This window comes from Muntiacus reevesi, chromosome 22, assembly GCF_963930625.1.
Source record: "Muntiacus reevesi chromosome 22, mMunRee1.1, whole genome shotgun sequence".
NCBI lineage: Eukaryota > Metazoa > Chordata > Mammalia > Artiodactyla > Cervidae > Muntiacus > Muntiacus reevesi.
The window spans coordinates 3,169,943-3,196,589 of record NC_089270.1 but is presented as its reverse complement, the minus strand read 5'-3'; the positions used below and the strand labels follow the sequence as shown (position 1 = coordinate 3,196,589).

The following is a 26,647-nucleotide window of genomic DNA, read 5'->3' as shown; positions in this document are numbered from 1 at the left end:
GGAGGCTGCTAGGTAACACGCATGCTGTGTGGGTGAGCTGCTGCTCTCAGGGGGCTGGGAAGCATTTTATTTTAAGTGCTCCGTCCCCAGCGCTGCCTCTTCATGTCACTCACTCCTTCTCTTTACTATGAAACAGGCAGCAGAAACTCACCCAGCCTGACCCAGCCTGGACAGAGGCTCATCTTGGTTTCTCTGGCAACGCTTGATTTTGAGATAACTGTAGGTCCAAATGCTTTTGTAAGAAGCAATACAGAGAAACCCGGAGAGCCTTCCCCAGGGTTCCCCAAAGCTCACACACCTTACAGAATCAGGGGACAAGGTCCACCAGGAAACTGATGCGGGCACACTCAGTGACCAGATTCCCCCGGCGTACACGCACCTCTCACCTCTCACAGACACGTGCACGTGTGTACATATGTGTGCTTCAGTCTCTGCAGTTTTATCGCAGGAAATTTTTTTTTTAACCCAATCAATTCCTGTGATGGTTCTGTTCCCCCAGAGCATCAAGAATCAGCACAACCTTTGATAGAAGTTGTCCCAAACGCCCCTGACTGGCAGGAGACAGTCGCTCTGCCCTCAGAGAAGCTGTTCCGTGAGCTCAGTCCACGACCCTTCCTTCCCCTGTGCTGTCCGGGGGAGGCTCTCCGCCCCCAGGGTCTCTGGGGATTCCAGCGCAGCCCCCTCCTGGCCAACTAGCAGGGGCTTGGGCCCAATCTGCACAAGCTCCCTCCCCACGCATCCAAACCAGCCACTCCTGTACCCTGAGCACCCGTCAGGGACCCCGCGGGAGCACCACGGCAGACGACAGCTGCACCTGGGGCTCCCGAGCCCGTCAGCCTCCCTGACTGCAGCCTCGGCAGACCCCCACGTTGTGCTGGCGGGGATCCGGGCGCCAGCGGGCCCAGGACGGCGCTAGGAGCGCCACAAGGTCAAAGGCGGAGCGCTAACGCCTAGGCTCAACGAACAGAAATGAGTCTCTGCATCAGGGAAGCCAGGCTGGTGGCGGGGGAGGGCGAGCGCTTTGGGACAGACAGGCCATGTCCTAGAGTCCTGGCGGGGCTCGCCTTGCAGACTTGGGGTGGGGGCTGAGAGGCAGAGAGTGCAGGGTGGACCCCGGAGGAGCCCCGCCCCATTCCACGCCGCAGGTGGGCCGGCCCCGCCCACTCACTTGCTGATTAGGGTGGACACGGGGAGCCCCGCCCCCTTCCACGCCGGCCCCGCCCACTCACTTGCTGATTAGGGTGGACACGGGGAGCCCCGCCCCCTTCCACGCCGGCCCCGCCCACTCACTTGCTGATTAGGGTGGGGGGCCCCGCCCCTTCCAAGCTGGCCCCGCCCACTCACTTGCTGATTAGGGTGGACACCGGGGGCCCCGCCCCCTTCCACGCCGGCCCCGCCCACTCACTTGCTGATTAGGGTGGACACGGGGAGCCCCGCCCCCTTCCACGCCGGCCCCGCCCACTCACTTGCTGATGTACTCCGCGTTCAGCTGTTTGCCGCAGGTCTTGCACTTGAAACAGCCCAGGTGCCAGTGTTTGTCCAAGGCCACCAGGGACTGGCCGTTCTTGATCTCGACTCCGCAGCCCCCGCAGCCTGGAAGAAAGAATGGAGCACAGACCTCATCCTTCCGGGCGAGGGGCGTGGGGCTGGGGAGGGGGGCCCGCAGCGCTGGGACTTCAGGCAGGAGCCACGTGGGCAGGGACAGCGGGCGGGACAGAGGGGACCGTCCAGCGTTGAAGGGGACCGTCCTCACGCTATCACACGACAGCCGATGTGACCATGTGGAAAACAAACCCTGAAGCTCATTCCTGCATGCATTGAGCGCTGACTGCACGCAGCTTAGGCCGCGAGCCAGAGATACCGGGATGAACGGATGGAGGCCCCGCCTGCCAGAGATGGGCTTCCAGGCCTCGGCAAGCAGATGTGGACTCGGACAGGGGCCCTTTGCACTGGGGCTGTCCCCAGAGGGAGGGTCCCTGGGCGGCAGGGTGCCGTGACGGCAGGAGCTCTGGTGGCCCCTCTGCCCTCCTCTGCTGGTGGGTGGACTCTAACCCTAACCGTGCCCCCTAAGGAAAGGTGCAGAGACATAGAGGCGGAGGACCCCAGCACCTGATCTCCAAGTGCTCGCCTGCCAGAATGCACCTTCCAGGAAGCCCTCCAGCCTGGCCTCTGAGCGCCTTCTGTGCCACATCTCGGATGCCGGACACTGACCTCCCCCTGCCCTCCGGGTCCGGGTCCCAGCCCAGGGTGGAGCCAGGTCCCTGGCAGTGCCTTGGTCCCCAGGTGACTGGTGCCCTCCCACCCTCGGTCCCCAGCCTGCTCTGGGCTCCTGGTCGGCCCCCCACTCTGCCCCTCCAGCCGGGCCCATCCCTGATCAAGCCACCCTGGGCCCTCACCTAGTAGGTGACCCTGGGCACACACACAGACTGTGCCAGTCTCAACCAGGGCCATTGTGCTCCCCAGGGCTTTTGGCAACGTCTAGAGCCAGTTCTGACCATCCCAGCTGGGTGGGGAGGGGTGCTCCTGGAGCCTGGAGGCCAGGGATGCTCTGCACACCCTCCAGGGCACAGGTCATCCCTGCAACAACGAATCATCCGGCTCCAAACGTCAACAGTGCCCAAGTCAAGAAAGCCTGCTTGGAGCCTCGGTTTGGGTCTCCCCAAGTGGGCAAAGCAAAGGGGCCTCCTGGACTGTGCCAGACAGACCCGGGAGGAGGCAGACCACTGGCAGTGGCTGGAAACACGGTCCTGGGAACCAGGCTGCCCCCCAAGCTGTGTGACAGTGACCGAGTCGCCTCACCTCTCTGTGCCCGCAAAAACACAGACGCACTTCATGGGGACCATAAAGGAACCAGCCTCACACGGCTGTCAGAGGGTGAAGAGGAGTAACAGAGGCCCGTGGGCTGGAAGATGCGCTTGATAGACAAATAAGCGCATGTGTACACTGGAGTTACCCCTGCTACTGCTGAGAGGAAGCCCTGGGGAGAGGTTCACGTCTTCTCTCTGCCTCTGGCCGCATCAGTACCACACCCTCCCCCAGGGCAGGGTCCGAGGCTCAGGCCAATGTGCCACCTGCAGCTGCCGGGGGACGCGCCCCTCACTCATCCCCCCTGAATTCGAGGTGCAGTCTCATTAACCATGAGCCGTGAACACGGAGGCCAGAGCAAGTGGCAAGGGCCGTTGTCATGGAGATGGCAATCATCCTTCTCTAGAAACATCTGGAGCTCAGCATGGGTTCCCACCACTTTGCCAGTGACAGTGGAACCTTGGGTGAGGAATCCAGTTGACAACTGCTGTCAATGAGCTCCCGCTGTCCTCGAGGGAGTGTGCCCCCACAGCCCAGGGCAGAGGTCACTGGGGTAGAGGTCACCTGGAACATGACCAAAGCCCACTGCCCACCCACTCTTGCAGCCTGGACCTGGCTCTGCCATCACAGCAGCAGGACGGGCCTGGGCCCCTTCCCGAGCGTGACCTTCTAGAATCTTCCAGCTTCCTTATTTGAAGTGCCCTCTCCTCTGCCAGACCTGGTCACGGGTTCAAGGCCCGGCCCTGTCACTGACAGGGTGGCTGAGACTAAGGACGTGCCGGGGGCCTCTGAGCCCCAGCTGGGACTTGGGGCGGGAGCGGGGTGAAGCCCAGCGTCCCCCAGATCTATCCGGGCCAGGGAGCTCTGAGTCAGATCAGAGGGTGACCTCTGATGGCAAGGAACCAACTGGGTTCTAATTCTTAAAAGTGCCTGAGAAATTATGGGCTCGACCTGGGATTTCTCCAAGGAACTGGACTGCGTGGGAGGAGCTGTGAGCAGCCACTGGGAAAGATAAAGCGCGTTCAAGTGCATCTGTCTAGTCAAGGCCACGACTCTTCCAGTAGTCATGTATGGATGTGAGAGTTGGACTATAAAAAACACTGAGAGCCGAAGAATTGATGCCTTTGAACTGTGGTGTTGGAGAAGACTCTTGAGAGTCTCTGGGACTGCAAGGAGATCCAACCAGTCCATCCCAAAGGAAATCAGTCCTGGGTGTTCATTGGAAGGACTGATGTTGAAGCTGAAATTCCAACACTTTGGCCACCTCATGCGAAGAGCTGACTCATTGGAAAAGACCCTGATGCTGGGAAAGATTGAGGGCGGGAGGAGAAGGGGATGACAGAGGATGAGATGGTTGGATGGCATCACTGACTAAATGGACATGAGCTTGAGTAAGCTCTGGGAGTTGGTGATGGACAGGGAGGTCTGGAGCACTATAGTCCATGGGGTCGCAAAGAGTCGGACAGGACTGAACTGAACTGAAGTGCATCCCACCCTCCCCCAGGCCGTGACTGCAATGTGGTGGGGGTGGGGCAGGAGGGATGTTGGTTCTGGGCACCCCACAAGGCAGTCGCTGCACCCCACAAGGCAGCCGGCATGCCTGCTCCTCCCCTGGGACCCAGTCCCCCCCTTATCTTTCCATATTACCCCTCATCGAACCTCACCCCATTTCCAGAAAGGGGGACTGAGGCTCCGGCCCCATCACCCACCCCTGATCACATAAACAGAGCAATGTCACGCGAGACGAAGACACGGAGGAGTCCAGGGCCTCTGCCCAGGTGGTGAAGGCCCACCCCACCTGTGGCCCCTCATCAGCACACACCCTGCAGAGGCCCCGGTGCCAGGGCCCCGCCCCCTCCCGCCCCTCTCCCCGCCCCCTCCCGCCCCTCTCCCAGCCCCCTCCTGCCCCTCTCCCCACCCCCTGCCTCTAGTGGCCTCCAGGTCCTATCCAGGGGGACCCCAGGTTCAGGATGTGATCCCATCCTGGCTGGAACCACGGAGGCTCCTCAACGTGGACAGAGCTGCCCCGTCCAAGGCCCCAGGTTCCCACCTCCTGGCTGCCCCTCCAGGCCACCACCCACACCCACTACTGACCCCATGTCCATCCCCAAGGCCCAGAGCGGGGATACCGCTCACCCAGGGCACACAGGTGGTGAGAGGCAGGGTCCATTCCATGCAGCCTGGCCTCAGAGCTGCCCCTCAACTGGTGTGGTGCTGGGCCTCTGTGAGCCAAGCCAGGAATGCTCCACACACCCTCCAGGAATACAGGTCACCCCCACAGGGAAGAATCATCAAGTCCCAAAGGTCAACAGTGTCTAAGTCAAGAAAGCCTGCTTGGAGCCTTGGTTCTGGTCTCCGTACGTGGGCAAAGCAGAGGAGCCTCCTAGACTGTGCCCGGAGGCTGTGACCAGCTCCAACCAGCCACCAGTTCAGAGCTGGAGAGTCAGGGGCAGCCTGGAAAAGGGGAGCCTGGCTGGGAGCACAGGGGGCCCTCTGGGAGGACAGCCTCTCCCAGGCGGTGGGAGAGGCAGCCGGGGCGGAGCATGGTGGAGGCTCAGGCAAGAAGAGAGGCGCTGGACGCTCAGAGGGAGGCGCGCATCCCTGCCCGGGGAAGGCGTGGGCGTCCAGCCAGAAGCACGGACCCTGTTACTAAGCAACAGGCTCAGGCCAGAGAGCGGGGGAGGGAGGTTCAGGGCCTGGGACCCAGCGAGACTCCCACTGGAGGAGCCGGTCACTCTTACTTCCCCCAGGGAAGGCAGCCCCCAAAGGTGGCCACCTGCAGCTTTCCACCCTGGGCAGGAAGGACAGGGGGCAGGAAGGACAGGGGGCAGGAAGGACCGGGGCAGGAAGGGGTGGGGGGGCAGGAAGCACGGGGGGGGGGGGGGGCAGGAAGGACGAGGGCAGGAAGGGCCAGGGCAGGAAGGGCTTGGGGGCAGGAAGGGCTTGGGGGGCAGGAAGGGGTGGGGGCAGAAAGCATGGGGGGGGCAGGAAGCAGGGGAGGCAGGAAGGGCTGGGGGGGGCAGGAAGGAGGGTGGGAGAGGAAGGATGGGGGGCAGAAAAGATGGGGGTAGGAAGGAAGGGGGGCAGGAAGGACGGGGGCGGGAATGGGGCAGGAAGGAAGGGGGCAGGAAGGAAGGGGGGTAGGAAGGATGGGGGGTAGGAAGGATGAAGGGCCAGGGCAGGAAGCATGGGGGCAGGAAGAGTTGTGGGGCAGGAAGGATGGGGGACCTAAAGGGTTGGGTCATCCCCCAGGGTCGCCCCCACCCCACCACCACTCGCTGCAGGGCAGACCACGCAGCTCAGGCTCACACTCCCAGTGCCCCCAACCCACATGGGCGCTCCACCTCTCAGTAGCCATCTCTGCCTCCTGCTGCCTCCAGGATGCAGCTGGAGCCCCTGGCATGGCTTTGCCACCTGGTCATGGTCTCTCTGGCGTCACTTCTGCTCCCTGCCCCCCACACAGCAGCCCCCTGTCCACTCACATGGAGGTAGCAGCTGCCCCCAGCTCATGCAGTGCCCTCACCTCAATGGCCACTTTCTGAAGCCTGTGCTTCAAGGTTCAGATCAAACGGCATCTCAGAAAGCCTCTGTTCACAGCGGGGCAGGCTCCCCTCTCTGGAGTTTAAAGGGCTTGGCTCCAACCTCAGCCCCACCTGTCCCTCGCTGGACACTGGGCACCCAGCGCATCCGCCCTCCCCACCATGCTCAGGGCACGTACTCTCCTGGAGAAGGAGGGAGGAACTCCTGCCTCCGGGCTGCTCTGGGGACAAAAGGAGGCAGGAGCTGGGATGTGGAGATGTCCACACGGAAGCCAAGAGCTGGTGATGGATGATCAGTGCTTTCTAGGCACAAAAATGAAGCTGAAGCTCCAACACTTTGGCCACCTGATGCAAAGGGCCGACTCATTGGAAAAGACCCTGATGCTGGGAAAGACTGAAGGCAGGAGGAGAAAAGGGCAGCAGGGATGAGACGGTTGGATGGCATCACTCACTTGATGGGCATGAGTTTGAGTGAACTCTGGGAGACAGTGAAGGACAGGGAGGCCTGGCATGCTGCAGTCTGTGGGGTCTGAGAGAGTCAGACACGAGTGAGCAACTGAACAACCATAAGGCACAAAAGTGGTTCTAAGTGGCAGATTATCACCGTGGACTGGGAGGAGGGGTAGCTTACATTAGTAGACCATCTGGGGGTCAGGAGAGCATTTGTTTTTGAAAACACAAATTTGATATTTTAAAATAAATTTCCATTTGGAGAGGGCAGCCTTTCTGCCCATGGAGTTTTTTAAAAGTCTCAAAAAGAAGTCTCAGACAGTGAGTCTGTGGTTGGACAGGTTTCCCTTTTCACTCTGGCTGCCAGGAGGCTCTGGACAGACTGTTCAAACTAAACCCTGACTTTCTGAATTATGCTGTAGCTTTTTTTTTTTTTTTGCTATTTCAGATTAAATGATAATAGGATTGTTTGTTGGAGCACATCCTCAAATTCTTTAATCAATCCAGACGTCAGTTGCAGAGAAAGTTGTGAATGGAGACCTCTCCCAGCAGACCCCAAAGCCACAGCCTCACCAGTGGGGCCTGCTGTGAGCTTGCCTTCCTGGGGATGAAGGCTTCACTGCACTTATCTGAGAAAATCCTTACCAGCCCCTGAAGTCAACATTTAGCTCCTAGGAGGATATGCAGTCTTCTCTGCAGATTTCAGTGTCAGGGACAAGGTGGGCACGTGGGGAGGGGACTGTGAGCAAGGGGCTGGCTCTGGGGGTCAGTGGAAACCCCCCCTCTGTCCCAGGACATATGGCCCTGCCCTGGGGACTCCACAGCAGCCCTGCACGCAGGGCGGGCTCTGAACACGCCGTTTCTGCAGTGGGAGTGGTGGGAGCTGTCCCGGAGCGCTGGGCTCCCTCCCCACCCGTCTGCCCCATCTTTGGTCCCAGAACAGCCACCCAGACAGGGAGGCCAGCGCCTCTCTGCCCCACGTCCACAGGCCCCTGACAACCCCCTTCTCCATTCAGAAGCAGGCATTGAGCGCCCACTGCAGACACGCCTTGAATCAGCTCCCAGGGGACGGAGCAGTTACCAGAGAGCCGCCGACCACAGGAGCCCAGAGGTCGCTGCTCTCCTACTGGCCCTCCCTACGGGCTTCTGGGTGGTGTGGAGTGAACCGTGGGGAGCTGACCCACGGAGGGAGGGGACCGGAAGGAGGCCGGAAGGCTTCCTGGAGGAGGGGGCCTAGAGCCGGGCTGAAAGCAGAAGTGTACACGGCGGGCGGGAGGTGGGGGCGTCGCGGGCTGAGCCAAGGCTTGGAGGCGGGAGGGCCCCAGAGGCCCCTGGCCCCGGTTCCCTTCCATATGTTTAACCGCAGTTCTCCGTTCCCACTGCTTCCGCTCTGGGGCCCGGGGTCGTTAGGCCCCCTCCCACCCCCGCCTCGCCCACTTACTCCAGAGGCCCTGGCACAGGGGCACGCTGCTGCCCGCTGACTTGGGCAGGGAACACTTCTGGCACACGCATTCCTTGCCATTGAAGGTCACTCGGTCCCCCGGCGGGAAGGGCGACCTGAAACAAGACAGCGCGTTACCAGCCAGGATCTGCCCCCACCCGGCTCTTCTCCTGGGGGAGCACCACCCTGCACACCACGCGCCACCTCCCCCGGGGACCAGGCCTGGGACGCAGAGCCTCCCCCTGCAGCCGCCGCCACGGCCCCTCCGGGCAACCTCAGACTGGTCACTGGACCGCCTGCCGCGGTCTCCTCATCACACCAGCAGGCAGAACCCCAGGGCCGTGCGGAGGGCCGGTGGGGGCCGGCCGGCGCTTACACACGGCAGCGAGCCACGGATCCTCCGCGCAGTCTAGGCTGTGGCCTCCCGCATCCGACCCCGCCTCCTCCGACCACGCGGGACGCTGCTCACTTCAGCGCTGAAGGCAACAGCACCATTTACTGAGCACCCGCTGCTGCCAGGCCGGCTTCCATGACAGACTCCTTAGTTCCTGCCTCCTCTAACAGCTGCTTAACACGCTTGTTCACGTGGGTCTTCATGTTCCTCTATCCGCGAGAAAACTCAAGTTCAGAGAACGCAGGTAACTCTGCCAAGGACACACAGCTGCTGCCTTTCAGAACCAGAGTCAAACCTAGGCCTGCCTGGCTCCAGCGCTGCGTGGTTTGCCTTCCTGCCTGGGTCCCGCAGAAAGCTCGGCCACTAGGAGCGTGCAAGACGGCGCGTTGGGTTCCGTCTTTATTTTAAAGTCCGGCATTTTATTCATCATGGTCCAGGATCCAAAGGCAGCTCTACCCAATTCTCCCGCTCTTGTTCTGCACGGCCCTCTCCCCTCGGCCACGCTGGTCTGTCTCTCGTATCACTGTCTCCTAACCCAGGGAGGATGCCATGTCCTGCTTGGCTCAAGAAACAGCCTGCGGGCGGAATCTGGGTGGTCACCGGGGTCCCGGCAAGTCTCCTCTGTTAGTTCCGGGCTGCCTCTATTTTTTGGTTTATTTTCTAGTTATTTATAGTGGCTGGATAAGTCCAGGCCCGGGGACTCCAGAACCACAAAGCTGTCAGCTGTTATTTTTAAAAGGGTGGATCACAGAGGTGACCCTTCAGACCCACAGTGATTATGTCTCTAAGCTACGCGCAGAGATATCACACACGCAGATCACCCTCGGGGAAACGACCCAGGCAGGCTGCCGTGACGCCCAGTGACCCCCGTTAGAAACGCCCCTGGTCACCCTGGCTTCCGGCTCAGCGCCTTCCCCCGCCCCTCACAAAGCTCCCAGTTCATGTGGAGCAGAGGCCGTAACTACAGAAAACGGCTTCAGGAACAGCGCTCAGAAAAGTCCCCTCTCAGCTGGGTGGGGTGAGGCAGAGAACAGAGAAAACAAACCTGGAGGTTTTCAGTCTTTGTTTTCTAGAAATGGAACCTCCCCCGGGAGCCATGTATTTGGGGCTGCACGTGGGGGACAGGGGAGGGAAGGAGGAAGGGGAGAAGGAGGAGGGGGAGAAGGAGGACGGAGGAGGGAGGGAAGAGGGAGGGAAGAGGGAGGAGGGGGAGGAGGGGGAGGAGGAGGAAAGGAAAAGGGAGGATGGAGAGGGGAGGGAGGAAAGGAAGAAGGAGGGAGGGAGGAAAGGAAGAAGGAGGAGAGAGGAGGGAGGAAGGGAGGGAGGAAGGGAGGGAGCAAGGGAGGGAGGAGGGAGAGAAGGAGAAGGGAGGAGAGGAAAAGGGAGGAGGAAGGGAGGTGGGAGGAGGGAGAAGGGAGGAGGGAGGAAGAAGGAAAGGAAAAGAGAGGAGAGAGAGGGGAGGAAAAGAGGAGGGAGGAAAGGAGGAGGGAGGAGGAAAGGAGGAGAGAGGGAAGGAGGAAGGGGGGTGAGGAGGGAGGGAAGGAGGAGGGAGGAGAGGGGAGAGAGGAGGGAGGCGGGAGGAGGGAAGGGAGAGGAGGGGAGGAGGGGGGGAAGGGAGAAGGGAGGAGGGAGGAGGGAGAGGGAGGGAGGAAAGGAAAAGGGAGGGAAGGAGGAGGGAGGGGAGGAGGAAGGGAGGAGGGAGAAGGAGGGAGGAAAGGAAAAGGGAGGGAAGGAGGAGGGAGGAGGGAGGGGAGGAGGAAGGGAGGAGGGAGGGGAGGAGGAAGGGAGGAGGGAGGGGAGGAGGAAGGGAGGAGGGAGGGAAGGAGGAGGGAGGGAAGGAGGAGGGAGGGAAGGAGGAGGGAGGGAAGGAGGAGGGAAGGGGGAGGAGGGGAGGGGGAGGAGGGGACGGGGAGGAGGGGAGGAGGAGGGGGGGACGGGGAGGAGGGGAGGAGGAGGGGGAAAGGAGAAGGGAGGAGGGGGAAGGGAGGAGGGAGGCGGGAGGAGGGAAGGGAGAGGAGGGGAGGAGGGGGGGAAGGGAGAAGGGAGGAGGGAGGAGGGAGAGGGAGGGAGGAAAGGAAAAGGGAGGGAAGGAGGAGGGAGGAGGGAGGGGAGGAGGAAGGGAGGAGGGAGGGAAGGAGGAGGGAGGGAAGGAGGAGGGAGGGAAGGAGGAGGGAAGGGGGAGGAGGGAAGGGGGAGGAGAGAGGCGGGAGGAGGGAAGGGGAGGAGGGAAGGGGAGGAGGGAGGTGGGAGGAGGGAAGGGGAGGAGGGAAGGGGAGGAGGGAGGCGGGAGGAGGGAAGGGGAGGAGGGAAGGGGGAGGAGAGAGGCGGGAGGAGGGAAGGGGAGGAGGGAAGGGGGAGGAGGGAGGCGGGAGGAGGGAAGGGGAGGAGGGAAGGGGGAGGAGAGAGGCGGGAGGAGGGAAGGGGAGGAGGGAAGGGGGAGGAGGGAGGTGGGAGGAGGGAAGGGGAGGAGGGAAGGGGAGGAGGGAAGGGGAGGAGGGAAGGGGAGGAGGGAGGCGGGAGGAGGGAAGGGGAGGAGGGAAGGGGGAGGAGAGAGGCGGGAGGAGGGAAGGGGAGGAGGGAAGGGGAGGAGGGAGGCGGGAGGAGGGAAGGGGAGGAGGGAAGGGGGAGGAGAGAGGCGGGAGGAGGGAAGGGGAGGAGGGAAGGGGAGGAGGGAAGGGGGAGGAGGGAGGCGGGAGGAGGGAAGGGGAGGAGGGAAGGGGAGGAGAAAGGCGGGAGGAGGGAAGGGGAGGAGGGAAGGGGGAGGAGAGAGGCGGGAGGAGGGAAGGGGAGGAGGGAAGGGAGAGGAGGGAGGCGGGAGGAGGGAAGGGGACTGGGAAGGGGGAGGAGGGAGGCGGGAGGAGGGAAGGGGAAGAGGGAGGTGGGAGGAGGGGAGGGGAGGAGGGAAGGGAGGAGGGAGGAGGAAGGGGAGGGAGAAGGGAGGAGGGAAGGGGGAGGAGGGAGGCGGGAGGAGGGAAGGGGAGGAGGGAGGCGGGAGAAGGGAGGCGGGAGGAGGGAAGGGGAGGAGGGAGGCGGGAGGAGGGAGGCGGGAGGAGGGAGGCGGGCCCCGCTCACCGGCAGACGGCGCACACGAAGCAGTCGGGGTGGTAGGTCTTGCCCAGAGCCGACACCACCTCGCCCTCGATGAAGCGGTCGCAGCTGAAGCAGCGGGTCCCGTACAGCCTCTGGTAGTCCTGTGTGCAGATGTACTCGCCCTGCCGCACGAAGAAGCCGCCCTCAGCCAGGTCACAGCCGCACGCTGGGGACACACGCAGAGCCGAGTGAGCAGGCGGCCACCGGCTCCCGGGTCCTGAAGGGCCACACACGGGCCTCGGGGGAAACGCGGGCTGGCTCGCTGAGCCCCTGGGACGCTGGGCTCCAGGTTCAGACTCCAGCTGTGGCCCCTCAGCCTGGCGTCGAGTGGACCTCCTTGTGGAAGCCTCTAGAAGGGGACAGCGGCCCAGGAAGAGACGAGGCCGTGCTGGGGGCCAGTCCGGGGTCTCCCCGCCTCCGTGAGCCCCCAGCCCCTCCAGCTGTGCAGTCCCAGCACAGAAATACCAGACGGGGGAGGCGGTCCCGGGTACCTGGGCACCTGCAATGCGCTAGGCCCTGCTCTGGATGGGAAGATTCCATAAGGACACATGATCACCCCCAGACCACAGTGAGGCTTCCTGACTCCCCGCACCCATCTCCCCCAGTGTGGATGAGGCCAGACCCCCTGCAGGAGGAAGACAGGCCGGACATGCAGGCACTGACCCTAACACACACCTCCTGCCCTGGGAGGACTGGGGTGACCCGCGGGGTGGCAGGGGGGAGTCAGACTTGGTTCCTGAGGCAGCAGCCTTCACATCCGTCCTTGCAGAGGACCAGCCTGCCATCTGGTCCGTCTGGGGTCTTCAAGCGTCGCAGCCCCTAAGCCAGGGTCTTAAAAAACTCTGCAGCCCGTCTTCAAATCAATGCGTAAACGTTTTCATCAAAACATTAACTGAGGGAACGCTCCTGGGGTCCAGGGGCTGAGACTCAGTGCTCCCAGAGCAAGGGGACTGGGTCTGCGCCCTGCTCAGGGAACTAGATCCCACACCCCACAGTTAAGCGTTCACACACTACAACAGCCAAATACATAAACAAACGTTTAAAGATTAACTGATTGCAGAGGATATCATTTCTGGGAAAGTCTAAGAATGGGCGACTTTAACTAGTCGATTGGAGATGCCAAAGCAAGACCATGGACCTCTGTTTAAAATCCCAGAGCCAGGCTCTGAGTAAAAGCAGGCTTTTCATCTCGTCCCCCTTCTGCCTAGAAAGCCAATTACCATCCCTCTCCCTACCCACAGAATCATCTGCAAGAGGGATGTTTCTGAGATGGAAAACGCCAATGGTTCCACAACAAAAACCCCACAGTCCCCGTGGAACTTGATTTATTAGAAATTTCTTATGGACATGCTGTATGCGTGCCTGCTAAGTCATTTCAGTCATGTCTGACTCTTTGTGACCCCATGGATTATAGCCCGCAAGGCTTTTCTGTCCATAGGATTCTCCAGGCATGAATACTGGAGTGGGTCGCCATGCCCTCCTCCAGGGGGTCTTCCCGACCCAGGGATCGAACCAGCATCTTTTGTGTCTCCTGCATTGGTAGGCAGGTTCTTTACCACTAGCGCCACCTGGGAAACCCTTCCTTATGGTCAGTTCAGTTGAGTTGCTCAGTCCTGTCCAACTCTTTGTCACCCCATGGACTGCAGCATGCCAGGCTTCCCTATGTATCACCAACTCCCGGAGCTTGCCCAAACTCATGTCCATTGAGTCGGTGATGCCATCCTACCATCTCATCCTCTGTCGTCCCCTTCTCCTCCCACTTTCAGTCTTTCCCAGCATCAGGGTCTTTTCAAATGAGTTAGTTCTTCGAATCAGGTGGCCAAAGTATTGGAGTTTCAGTTTCAGCATCAGTCCTTCCAGTGAACAGCCAGGACTGATCTCCTTTAAGATGGACTGGTTGGATCTCCTTGCAGTCCAAGGGACTCTCAAGAGTCTTCTCTACCACCACAGTTCAAAATCATCATTTCTTTGGTGCTCAGCTTTCTTCACAGTCCAACTCTCACATCCATACATGACCACTGGGAAAACCACAGCCTTGACTAGACGGACCTTTGTCAGCAAAGTTATGTCTCTGCTTTTTAATATGCTATCCAGGTTCTTATGGTCACAAGGCTGTAAGTATTTAATAGCTTATTCTGGATGGGGTTGTTATTACAGCTACTAGTACAAAGCAGTACTAGTACCACTTTACTAGTACTAGTAAAAAGCTAGTTACTAGTAAAAATTACAAGTACAAAGCTATCAGAAGAACACATATGATGGGGCTCCCCTGCTGGTCCAGTGGTAAAGAATCCACTTGCCAATGTAGGGGACAGGCGTTCCGCCCCTGGTCCGGGAGGATTCCACACGCCGCGGGGCAGCTGGGCCCGTGTGCCACAGCTACTGAGCCTGAGGGCTGCAAGTACTGAAGGCTGCATGCCCTAAAGCCGGCGCTCCACAGCAAGAGCACCCACCGCCATGAGAAGCCCACCCACCGCAGCTAGCCCTGCCCGCCACAGCTAGAGAAAAAGCCGCACAGTAACGAAGACCCACGCAGCCAAGATAAACACAGAAAATCAGAATGCAACACATATGTTGCTATTACACGGAGGTTATCACTACCCGGAGAGGGTAAGAGCCTTCTGCAGTGCAGGTCTTGATGACACGGATGGTGGCGGGGGAAAGGAGCTCCTGGGGTCTGATCGGGAGCCCCGACCTCTGAAGAGCACCCTGTTTGGTGCCTGGCAGGCTCGGGAGGCGAGGGCAATCGGGCAGCCTCCCTCACCGCAGGTGGCTCCTCAGGCTGGTCGGTTCGGGAAGAGCTCTCCGGGAATCGCAATCTCCGGAGGCTCTCAGGGTCTCCGGGGCCGGGTTCTGCTCGGCCCGGTCAGCAGCGCTTTCCAGCACATGGGCTGGTCGGTGCCCATGGCGCACCCTCCCACGGTGACCTGGGGGCTCCAGTGGCCCTGCCGGGAGGGACCCTCTCAGCTCAGCCCCCAGCCCCACGCGGGCCGAGGCGGTGGGCCTCTCCTGGGCCTCCCCGTCCCCCGCCCCTCGCCCAGGGCACAGGACTGCATGTACCATTCCGTGCTCACAGCCGCCCGCGGGCTTGGAAAGCCTTCCTTCCACGTCTCCAAGGAGCGGCTGGCTCTTTGGACAAAAAGCTGAGCTGCTGAGAGCCTGGACGCCGGGGCTCCCCGGGTGATGCAGGCTCGCCCCGCGCACCCTGCTGTGTGCCCCTCGGCAGGTCCCTGACCTCTCTGGGCCCCGCGTCCTCGGCTGGGTCTGCTGAGCTGGGAGGACAGCAGCGCGCAAGGCATCCTACGAGCGCGCGTGACGTGAGCCCCGAGTCGTGGGGGGACACCGTCCAGGTCATTGTTGGACTGACGTCACTCACCCGGGAGGTCGGAGACCAGCACTCGGTTCCGGATCTGTCTCCCTCCCGGGCGAGAGCGAGCCCCCTTTGTTCAATCTTGCACCGGTGTAGCCCCTGCAGCTGCACCCCGACTTGGGAAGAATAGGCTCCCCCGGGGTCTGTGCAGGAGAACTGCTGTCCTCTGCAAACGCCGCCTACAGCGATTCGGCCCCGAGTGACGGCTGGCTCCCGGACACCCTTGGTTCTGGGGTTTGGCTCATTTTCCATCTTCTTAAAGCTATGACAGCACTGACTATTCCTTAAAGGAGAAAAATGTGCAGAGGGATATTGAGTGCCCCTTTAAACCTGAGTCTACATCACAGAGGCACCAGGAGACTGAATAAAAGCAGCTTTTCTGCCCTGAGAGCTGGGTCCCACTAGTGCCACGCGCCCCGCACCCCACCACCCCGGGTAATCTCTGCTGCGGAGCGGACTGTAGCTGCCCAGGTGCCTGAGGTTAAGGCCAGACAGTAAATCCAGACCTCTGCCTGCTAAAAATAGAGTCCAAATACATTCAGTTCAGTCACTCAATCGTGTCCGACTCTTTGCGACCCCATGGACTGCATGGCTTCCCTGTCCATCACCAACTCCCGGAGCTTACTCAAACTCATGTCCATTGAGTCGGTGATGCCATCCAACCATCTCATCCTCTGTCGTCTGCTAAAAGTCCTCATCAAGGCAATATGCTGTCCTTACATTCCATCTGCCTAAGCAAGTAGCCGAGAGTCATGAAGGGCTCCGAGCTGTGGGTGACCCGAGAGGCCCGCCTTTGGCGGTCAACCATGGTCATTTCTGAGAAACGGTCAGGAGGGGGTGGGCCGTGGTGGGAAGACAATTGGTGGCACTTTCTGGAATACCATTTGGCACCAACTCAAAGGAGTCTGCGAATGGCTCCTGCCCTCTAACCCAGCCGTCTGTCTCTGGGGCTCTATCTCACGGAAACGACCGTGAACGTCCACAGAAGCCCACCCGCACAGTGTCGGCTGCAGCGCTAACTACAGGATAAGGTGATAAGTGAACGCTGGGCTTTAGAGACAGGAAGCCTGGGCGTGGATCCTCGCTCCCGCTGCTGGCCAGCTGTGTGACCTGGGGCAAGTAACTGAACCTCTCTGAGCCTCAGAGTCCTCCTCTGTAACAAAGGGTTAATCATACTGATCTCCCACGGTTGTCACCATAAATCAGTGAGATGAGGCATAGGAGACTGATCACCCCGGCGCCGACTGGAATCCATGCAACTGTTTAACAGCTGAGGAATGGCTCCAAGTTTGCCGTGGGCCAGGCAACTGAAGGAATTTGGGCAGGTATTGAAACGTGATGACAAACGCATGATGGGAAAAGGGCTCACGCAGTCCCTTAATGAGACACAAAAGTATGCAGACAAGAGGACGCCGGATGGAAAACTCTTACAAAGGCAGAGACTGGGATGCGCAGGGCAGTCCCTCGGGGCGGTCAGCTGAGGGGCGCTCGGTGCTGGGGCCTGGGGCAAGGAGAGCGGCTGACGCTACAGCACCAGGCGGACCCAGAACTCGGGCGTCCGCAGAGCTGGAGCGAGCTGGCTGGGGGAGCAGGGTCCCCACCCGCCCAGGCCCCAGCCTCACCTCGGCCGTAGACCCTCCCTCTGGAAACAACAGGCCCACGTCACCTGAGTATCCTTCCTGCCCTGACTGTCCACCGCTCTCCCCTGGCGTCCGGTTCCCACGAACGCCCCTGGAACACAGGTCCCTGTCACCCCCCGACGCCCAGACCAGGTCTGGGCGTGGCCGTCCATGGTCCCCAGAGGGGTGTGTCCTTGTGGACGACTCCACCTGCTGTTACTACATTACAGGCAGAGCTGGTGCACGACACACACACACTCACACTCACTCACAGACACATGCACACTCACACACACATGCACACATGCAGACTCAGACACACACACACACACACTCAAACACACTCCCACAGACACATGCCCACTCACACACAGACACTTGCACACACATGAACACATGCCCATGCACACTCTCACATACGCACACTCACAAAGACACACCACCACACTCATGCACACATGCACAAACACACAGACACTCACACAGACTCACACATGCATACACACGCTCACACACACACATTCAGACACACACGCAGGCCCGCACACACATTCACACACACACTCACTCATACATACTCTCACACACTGTCACACACACAGACCCACACACTCACACTCACACACATGCACACATACATACACTCACAAACACACCACACTCACACACACACACTTACACACACACCACACTCACAGACACATGCACACATGCAGACTCAGACACACACACACACACACTCAAACACACTCCCACAGACACATGCCCACTCACACACAGACACACAAACGCACACACATATGCTCACACACACACACCACGCACACTCACAGACACATGCACACTCACACTCACTCACAGACACATGCACACTCACACACACATGCACACATGCAGACTCACACACACACACACACACACTCAAACACACTGCCACAGACACATGCCCACTCACACACAGACACTTGCACACACATGAACACATGCCCATGCACACTCTCACATACGCACACTCACAAAGACACACCACCACACTCATGCACACATGCACAAACACAGACACTCACACACACTCACACACACACATTCAGACACACACTCACTCATACATACTCTCACACACTGTCACACACACAGACCCACACACTCACACTCACACACATGCACACATACATACACTCACAAACACACCACACTCACACACACACACTCACACACACACCACACGCACACACACGCACACTCACACACAGACACACAAACGCACACACATAGGCTCACACACACACACCACGCACACAGAGATCCACACACATTCACACACACATACACTCACAAACACACACACCATACACACACACACACACACACTCTCACATTCACACTCACACACACACACACACACACACACACACTCACTCATACATACTCTCACACACTGTCACACACACAGACCCACACACATGCACACATACATACAGTCACAAACACACCACACTCACACACACACACTTACACACACACACACATACATTCCCCCCCCTTCTCCTTCACTCTTTCTGCAAACACAAGCACGCCCAGCCCCCGGGCCGCTCGGATCAGAAAGCACCGCGTTCCTGTCTCACTTCCTCATCTTCTCATCATTTCGGAGTCGGGGCTCGTGCTGAAGCATCGCGAGCAGGACGACAGAAGACCCCAGCCGGAAACAGATGCTCGGAAAGCACAGAACTTGGCCACGGGGAGAAGGTCCGGAGGACCAGATTCATCTTCCTGGGCAAGTTTCAAGTTGTTTGTAACAACGGTAACAGCTTTCATTTTCTCCCCGAGGACCTGCTCTGCGCTGGATGTTTGACCTATTTCCGTCTCACGCGGAGTCCCACTGTGAACCGTGAAGCTGGCTGGGTTCTAAGACAATCCGGAAGGAGATGCCCCCTCAGAATGTCGTCCAAGCTGCCGCGGTCTCGGGCTGGGGCTCCGGGCCCCTCTCCCCACCCTGCCCTGACCTCCCATCAGCACAGCACCCAGAGGCCACGACACTGAGACACACAGGACCCTCCTGAGCTCTTCCTCCTTCGGTGTCAGGGCCCAGGTCGCACAAGAACCCCCCTCCAGCCCTCCCACTCCCTCTTCACTCTACTCCAGGCATGCAGGCCTCCTGCTGTCCCGGAGACTGCCAGGCACGGCTGCCTGCCTGAGTATCACTGCCCCGGCTGTTCCCTCTGGTTGCAATGTCCTTCCCTCACCTCCTTCAAGTCTTCACACAAAGGTCACCTCCTCCGTGAAGCCTGCCCTGGTTACCCGACTTAAAATAGTGACTTCCTGGCACTCCCTCCCAACTCTGTCTGCATCTTGCGCCTTGTCTCCCCTCCCTAGTCCTTCACGTTCAGTCTATAATAAAGATCTACTTATTTTCTCTATCTAGTGCGCCTTCTCTGTCTCCCGGCCCTAGAACGTGATCTCCACGAGGACAAGGATGCATCCTGAGCACCCAGAACACTGCCCGGCACAGAGCAGGTGCCCAGTAGGGTTGCTGAATAGAAACCGAGGCTAAGAAACGTGTCTGAGACCCACGTAAGCAGTGAGTGGCAGAGGTGGGACTGGAACCCAGGCCTGGCAGCAAAGCCCAAGCTTGACAGTGTCGAGAGGGTCTGGAAAGCGATGCACTTCCTTTCACGGATTTTCATGTTTGGGTAAACCAAGTCACGTCAGGCAAGCACCTGGGTGGCAGGACCCCGGTATGCTGGGATCTCGGGTCAGCATTAGACACGTTGCCTTCTGTGCTCACAGACCCCGCGGCAGTTGGACTGGCAACACACCCCCCGAGAGAGGAACAGGGCTGGAGCCGGTCAGTCCCTGCCCGCCCTTTCCTCTTTACCGGTGGGAGCGAGTGTGACCCAGTTCTACCGGTGAGTCACACAGGAAGCCTGTGAGGGCTTCCAGGGAAAAGTTCCCCTCCCTAATCAGAGGGCTGCTGCTGTTCAGTCACCCAATCGGGTCCAACTCTTTGTGACCCCGTGGACCACAGCACGCCAGGCCTCCCTGTCCATCACCAGCTCCTGGAGCTTGCTCAAACTCATGTCCATTGAGTCAGTGATGCCATCCAACCATCTCATCCTCTGTCGTCCCCTTCTCCTCCAGCCTTCAATCTTGTCTAGCATCAGGGTCTTTTTCAATGAGTCAGCTCTTTGCATCAGGTGGCCAAAGTATTGGAGCTTCAGCTTCAGCATCAGTCCTTCCAATGAATATTCAGGGTTCATTTCCTTTAGGATGGACTGGTTGGAACTCCTTGCAGTCCAAGGGACTCTCAAGAGTCTTCTCCAACACCACAGTTCAAAAGCATCAATGCTTTGGCATTCAGCTTTCTTTATAGTTCAACTCTCACATCCATACATGACCACTGGAAAAACCATAGCTTTGACTAGACGGACCTTTGTTGGGAAAGTGACTTCTCTGCTTTTTAATAAACTGTCTAGGTTTGTCATCAAAGGGAGATTGCCCTGATTAACCAAACAGGGCAATCATGGGGGGCGGAGGGCCCCTTTGCCTACGCACATCCTTGCCCAACCTCGTCCCCAGGGTTGAGTCTCAACCTGTGAGGATAGGATGTTTGGAGTTACAGCAGCCGTCTTGAGACCATGAGGAAAGGCACTGTTGAAATGCAAAAGATTGGGGGTGGGGCAGCTGGAGTGGAGAAGTGAAAAAAGAACCCAGTCTTTGATGACTTTGTTGAGCTGTCATATTAACAAGCTCTGGTGGGCAAGAAGGTTACTTCCAGGCTTCCTGTAAAGATGATAAATACCCATGTAATTTAAGACAGTGTAAGTTGATTCTTTTATTTTATTCATCCAAGAGCATCTTCAATGACTCATAGACTTTGCATTTTCCTGAGCGGTGAATAAAAGATCAATCGAAGACTATGCAATCCTCGTGCTTGAATAAACACAACTTCTTTAAAATTCGCAGGAAATCTTAGCTGTTCCTGTCATTTTTCAGCAGGTTAAGCAGACATGTCACAGCAAGGGCCCTGCTGTGTCTGCAGGCTGACAGGGCTCCTGGCACAGAATGAGCCTGTGGGTGGGCGGATGCCTGGGGGTCCTGGAACCAGGCCTGCATGCCCACGGACTCCTGCCACTGCCCCCACTAATGGCAACCCGCCCCAGGCAGCTGCTGGGGCTTAAGGGTGAGGCCCAGATGCTGGCCCAGCACTGCCCGCCCCGGCTGCTAAGGACCAGGTCAGACCCATTCCCAGGTCTCCTCGGGAGGCTGGAGCCCAGAGGAGGACCCTGGGGGAGGGTCACCTGGGGCAGTCCTCCTGCCCCCCACCCCCACCACTGACCAAACCCCCTGGGTCACAGCAGGTGACGGGCTGGCTGCTGGATATCTAATGCCTTTTATCCAGTTCTTGGGGTCAGTGCCCCCAGACAGTCCTTTTAAACACAGCGAGCACGTCCCCTGGGGCTTTTAAAATCAGCTTTTAAAAAAGAGCAATCTAATGGGATTGGCTCTTCACAAACACAGAACGTGCTTCTGCAGGAGAGCAGAGGGGATTGAGCCAGGCAGACGCCGCGGTGGCTGGGGCGGTGCTGAAGAGCAGAAGAAAAGGGCCGGGCAGGGCCCCAGCCAGGGTGTCGGGTCACGGCCTCCCCGGGAAACGTCCCCGGGCATTGGGGCAGCCCCGTGGGCCTAGGGTTGAGTGAAGGGCACAGGGTCACGGCTGAGGGCAGGGCTGCAGTCCTCAAGTTTTCTTTTCAAATAACCAGACTCAACACCAGAGCCCCCACAGAGACTGTGACTTGATGCGCCTACAGGTGGGGCTCCTGGGGGGTGGGGCTCTCTCCGCTGCCCTCCTTCCCCACCCCCTTCGTCCCCCTGTCCAGGAGGCCCCTCCACGGAACCCAAGAGGGAAGAGCTCCACTCAGGGGTCTTAGCAAGAGACAAGGATGGAGGATCCAGGGCCAGGGCAGGGCCCGCGTGCCCCTGGGGAGACTGAGCGGCCAGCAGGGCCCCCCCTCCATGCGGACGTCCCCTCCATGCGGACCCCTGACAGGGAGATCTGAGCTCCCGAGACACCCAGTTCACAGCCATGGGAGGCACCATCTGGGCGTCCGGCCATGTGCCATCACAAGGTCTGGCGGGAGCCTGGGCCCAGAGGGGTGGGGGCAAGGCCAGGCCCAACATGCGCTGCAGCCAGAAGGCCTGGCCAGCCTCAGGGCACCTGTCCACTCAGCTCCAGCCAGCCGGCCGGGCTCCTGTCTGTCCCAGGCCCACTCTCCACGCGCCCGTCAATCTACCCCCAAGTCGTGCCCCCACACGCTCACCCTCACAATGCACCCGCCCTCCGCCCCTCGTCCGCCACCCCTTCCCGCCCCACCCTGTCCGCCCCCGCCTGCACACACAGCCCCTTCCCCGGTGCACCAGCTGAGCTCAGAGGCACCTGCTACCTGGGGCCAGGTAAGCTCAAGGCGCGACCTTCATCCCAGGAGATGGGAGAGGCCGAGGCCCGTCTGCCTGGAGAGCCCACTCTGGTCCCCGCCGGGTGAACGGGCCAGAGGCAGGGGCCCGCTGGCGACCCTGGCCCTGACCCGAGGTGTTGGGTGGGATGAGGGGGTGGAACGCAATTGGCCATTGGTGTTTTCTCTCCTTCCAAGGCTCACGTGAGGGCTGCTCTGTTTCTCCCATTCATCCGCATTTATCCTCCCCTCCCTCTCTCCCCCTGCTTTCTCCTGCTCTCATTTGAAGATCTTTGGGGCTGGGGTCTCCAGCAGCTGACTGGATTTGCCCCCTTGGGCAAGAAGGGTTGCCCCATTGCCTCAGTTTCCCCTCCTGGGAAAGGACGGGCGTGGACCAGGAGATCCGTAATTCTGAAGCTCTGGGGCAGCCGGGTGAGATGGCAGCTCTGAACACAGGGTCCATCTTCGCTCACCGATGACCGTGGCCTCCCTGACCCCCGGCCCTCGCCTCCTGCCCCCTCTTCACTGGGACGCAGACCCTGCTGGGGGCCGTACCCCGTCCCTCCGCGCTGGGGTGGGGGCAGAGCTGAGGCTCATGGGAAGGGCACCCCCACCCCGACTCACGCCAATGGCTCCCCCAGGGGACAGCTGTGAGTCACAGCCAGCCTTGAATCCTCATCTTCAGTGGGGATAACGCCACAGCCACCCCGTCCCCCAAGACTGGGGGGCTTTAGATGGAAACACACAGGAGAACTGAGCTCACAGGAAGCGCTCAGCAGAGGTGAGGGTCAGGGGAGAAGAGCCGGCTTCCGGCGCCTCGCAGGACCAGCGGGCCCCTTGGGGGCCCTGCTGCATCCCCAGGGGCCCCCATCAGCTCTCTGCTGTGACCACTAACCACCAGCTTTCTCCACTGAGCTGGTAGATTCATCCTCTGACCAGACCGCAGCCTCCAAGCTAGGTCTCACGCCTTCCCACTCAGCACTTTCAAAGGCCGGGCCTGGCGCACAGTAGGACCTCCTGGGACCACGGTGGGCTGAAGGGACTCAGGCAGTTAACGGGCCCCGTGTGCTGACAGAAGCCACGGCGCTCCGCGATCTTACACGTGGCGTGTTTGCTTCCCTACTTGGACCAGGAAGCCCAGGCCTTCACTGCCCGGGGCCCCGAGGTCCATCCGTGAACATCCCTGCATCTCTGGGTGGCGTCCAAACCCACCGGGCGGCAGGCTGTGACAACACCGTGTGCTGCCCAGAGGTAAGGTGGGAGCTGCAGGGTCATTGAGAGACTTCTTTAAAACTACAGGGCTTCCCAGGGGGCACTAGTGATAAAGAACCTGCCCGCCAGGTCAGAAGATGTAACAGATGGAAGTCCGATCCCTGGATTGGGCAGATCCCCTAGAGAAGGCCATGGCAACCCAGTCCATCATTCTAGCCTGGAGAATCCCAAGGACAGAGGAGCCTGGTGAGCTACTGTCCGTAGGGTTGCAAAGAGTCAGACACAACCGAGCAACTTAGCACGCACGTATAAATTCTTTGAGTCTGGACACTGTGCCAGATTGCCTTGATTTGTCCATCCCTTCCCCCAAATGCTGCTTTTCATGTGTTTTCAGGAAAGTGAAAGTGACTTAGTTGTGTCCAACTCTTTGCGACCCCATGGACTATACAGTCCATGGAATTCTCCAGGTCAGAATACTGGAGTGGGTAGCCTTCCCTTCTCCAGGGGATCTTCCCAACCCAGGAATCAAACCCAGGTCTCACGCAAGGCAGGTGGATTCTTTACCAGCTAAGTCACAAGGGAAGCCCAAGAATACTGGAGTGGGTAGCCTATCCCTTCTCCAGCGGATCGTCCTGACCCAGGCATCGAACCGGGGTCTCCTGCATTGCAGGTAGATTCTTTATCAACTGAGCTATCAGAGAAGACATGTTTTCAGGAAACTAAATAAATTCATGAAATCCCTTCGTGCACGACAGACTATGCGCTCACTTTAGTGAGGGGAATAAGGGCAGGCTGGAAGGATGCTCCCAGAAAGGATCAAACAGAGGGATTTCTTGTCATTTACTTTACTCTCTTATCTTTCTGATATTTGAATATCAAACTATCTCTTTGAATCTAGTGCATATACATGTCACTTTGTATAACCAGATAGAAAGTCATTTTCATTTGGAGCAAGCGGTAACGTTCTCAGCCCCCCTCCAGTGAGGACGGGGCATGCCTGAGGTTCACGGTCCAGCTTCGGCCCCGTGCACCCCCAGGCGCTGAGTTCACGCCACCAGCAATGGCCATTTACTACGTGGCTGTGGGATCCAGGTGGCCATTTTCCTCTGGCCAGTGGATCCGAATCCTCGGACACGGCTGCAGCCATCGAGGATGCTGCCCAGGACCTAGACCTCCTCCTCTCACCCACCGCCCCCTTGGGTAGGAACTCCCATCACCCCCATAAGGGAGGCAGGCAGGCCACGCTGAAAAGATCATGTCGGTATATGAAGGTTGGGGATGTGTTTCTGCAACAGCCCAGATCTAAGGAGTTCCCGGGGACACTGTGGGGCCCAGCAAGGCAGCTGGGAGGCGGGCGCAGCCCCACGGCAGGGCTGTGCCGGGCCTCGCGGTTGAGACAGGCCGGGATGCTCACCTTTGCAGATGAAGCACTGGATGTGGAAGTACTTGTTCTGCACCCGCAGCACCTCGCCCCTGCACACGTTCCCGCAGGTGTTACACAGGATCGCCGTGCTGGGCGGCTTCTCTGGGGGGCTGGGAGCAGCCTGCGGCTCCGACACTGCGGGGGAAAAGGAGCAGCATTAAAAAGCGGGATGGGCCAGGCACAGGTGAGCAATCCGGCAACTCTTCAAGCGCTCGGGGCCCCACATAACCCCCCAGCATGACCCAGAGGGCATCGGGGGACCAGCGGAGGTCAGGAGATGGGCGACTCTGACAGCGGTCCTGTCCCCCACCTCCCAAAGGGGAGCCGATGCCCCCTGGCCCTCTGGGGCCACAGAAGCAAGGCACCCCCCCAACACACACACTCTGCTGAGCTCGTGAGTCCTGCAGACGGGGACCCAGGTCCTCTCCTGTGCCATACAACCGTCGCATCCTCCTGAGCTCGCTTCAAATCCGCTCTGTGGCCTGGGGCCGGCGACCTGAGTACCGTCACTGTTCCCCCTTACAGCCAGCCATGACCGAGGGTGGTCATGGAGACCCCCAGAGGGACGTGTCAGGGTGGATGGCCAAAGGGCCCACCTGTGGGGCTCCAGGGGTTCCGGGCAGGGCCGCCGCTCACCCACACCCTCCAGAAGTGCCTAAGGGGGCCAGCGTGAGGTCACTGGGGCCCACGCAGCGTCTGTGCCCGGGGAGCTCCAGCCCAGCAGTGGCCACGGCCAGGTGGTCAGGGGACAACCAGGGGCCGGGGACCAGCTCCTCTCAGGCCTGATGGGCTGGGGGCCTGGGGGGCCTCGGGGACCTGGGAGGCTACTGAAAGCGGGGGGCGGATCCCACATGCCTGGCTAGGGGCGGGCTCGCCCTTCTCAGGCTGGTCCTGGGTGGGAGGTGGACCCGGGCTGCGGGGGGCAGTGTGGGCCATGCTCTCTGCCCGGCGGGCTTCTGCACCAGCCTGCAGCACCGCCTCCCCCCTTGGGCTTCACGTGACTCCCTGAGAGGAGCTGGTCCCCTTTCCTCCGCGGGGAAGCTCGTCCGCTCCTCTGCCTGCCTCTGGGTCTCTGCCAGGTGCAGGGATGGAAGCAGATCCCCTGCTCAGCCAGCTCCAAGCACACAGCCTAGCGAGGACCCACATCTTCCAGTCCCATCTTCCATCTTGCTGACGGAAGTACTAGGCACGGAAGTTTTGCTCACTCTTGTAAAGATGGAGGAGGCGGATGGACACAGAGGACGTTTCCCCATCCAGCCTCCAGCCTGCCCCCCAAGCCTCCAGACCCCCTTTCCCCACAGTCCCCAGGTCCGCAGTGCAGGGCCCCCTCCTCTGGGTCCCGCCCACGGGGAGGGTTTGACCGCAGGCAGCTCCACAAAGGGCGCGGGCCGCGCAGGGGGCACCAGGCCTTCCAGGAGGAGTCTCTGAAGACCCCGGGCAGGGGCAGCCATCTGGGGCCAAAAGCCATCCTGGGGCTTCCCCGAGGGCTCAGCGGTAAAGGGTCCACCTGCCCACGCAGGGGACACAGGTCCGACCCCTGACCCCGGAAGATCCCACGTGCCGCGGAGCGACGAAGCCCGGGTGCCAGCGCGGCGGGGTCTGTGCTCGAGAGCCCGGGAGACGCAACGCCTGAGCCGGGCACCCTAGAGCCCACGCTCTGTGGCAAGAGAGGCCCCCACAATGAGAGACCCACACACAGCAACTGGAGAAGAGCCCCTGCTCGCCGCAACTAGAGAGGAGAAATCGCGTGCAGCAAGGAAGACCCAGCACCGCCAGAAGTTAATCAACAGGCGAAATTACAGACATATACATTTTAAAAGACATATATGCACACCAGGACTTCCCTGGTGGCTC

The 26,647-nt window shown here is 59.9% G+C and overlaps 1 protein-coding gene across 22 annotated transcripts in view; it reads right to left on the bottom strand.

Annotated features, from left to right (window-relative positions):
- Window positions 1–26,647, bottom strand: part of ABLIM2 (actin binding LIM protein family member 2) — a 158,830-nt gene that overhangs the window by 88,680 nt on the left and 43,503 nt on the right. For all 22 annotated transcript variants that reach the window (XR_010660292.1, XR_010660290.1, XR_010660291.1 and 19 more), the window contains exons 2-5: window positions 24,785–24,928; window positions 11,702–11,885; window positions 8,236–8,351; window positions 1,467–1,593 (exon numbers count right to left, since the gene is read on the bottom strand). Coding sequence is in view for 17 of the 22 variants with exons in the window: in XM_065914451.1 (XP_065770523.1) it covers window positions 1,467–1,593; window positions 8,236–8,351; window positions 11,702–11,885; window positions 24,785–24,928 (571 nt within the window). In the remaining 5 variants the exon portion in view is untranslated. The remainder of the gene's footprint in view (window positions 1–1,466; window positions 1,594–8,235; window positions 8,352–11,701; window positions 11,886–24,784; window positions 24,929–26,647) is intronic.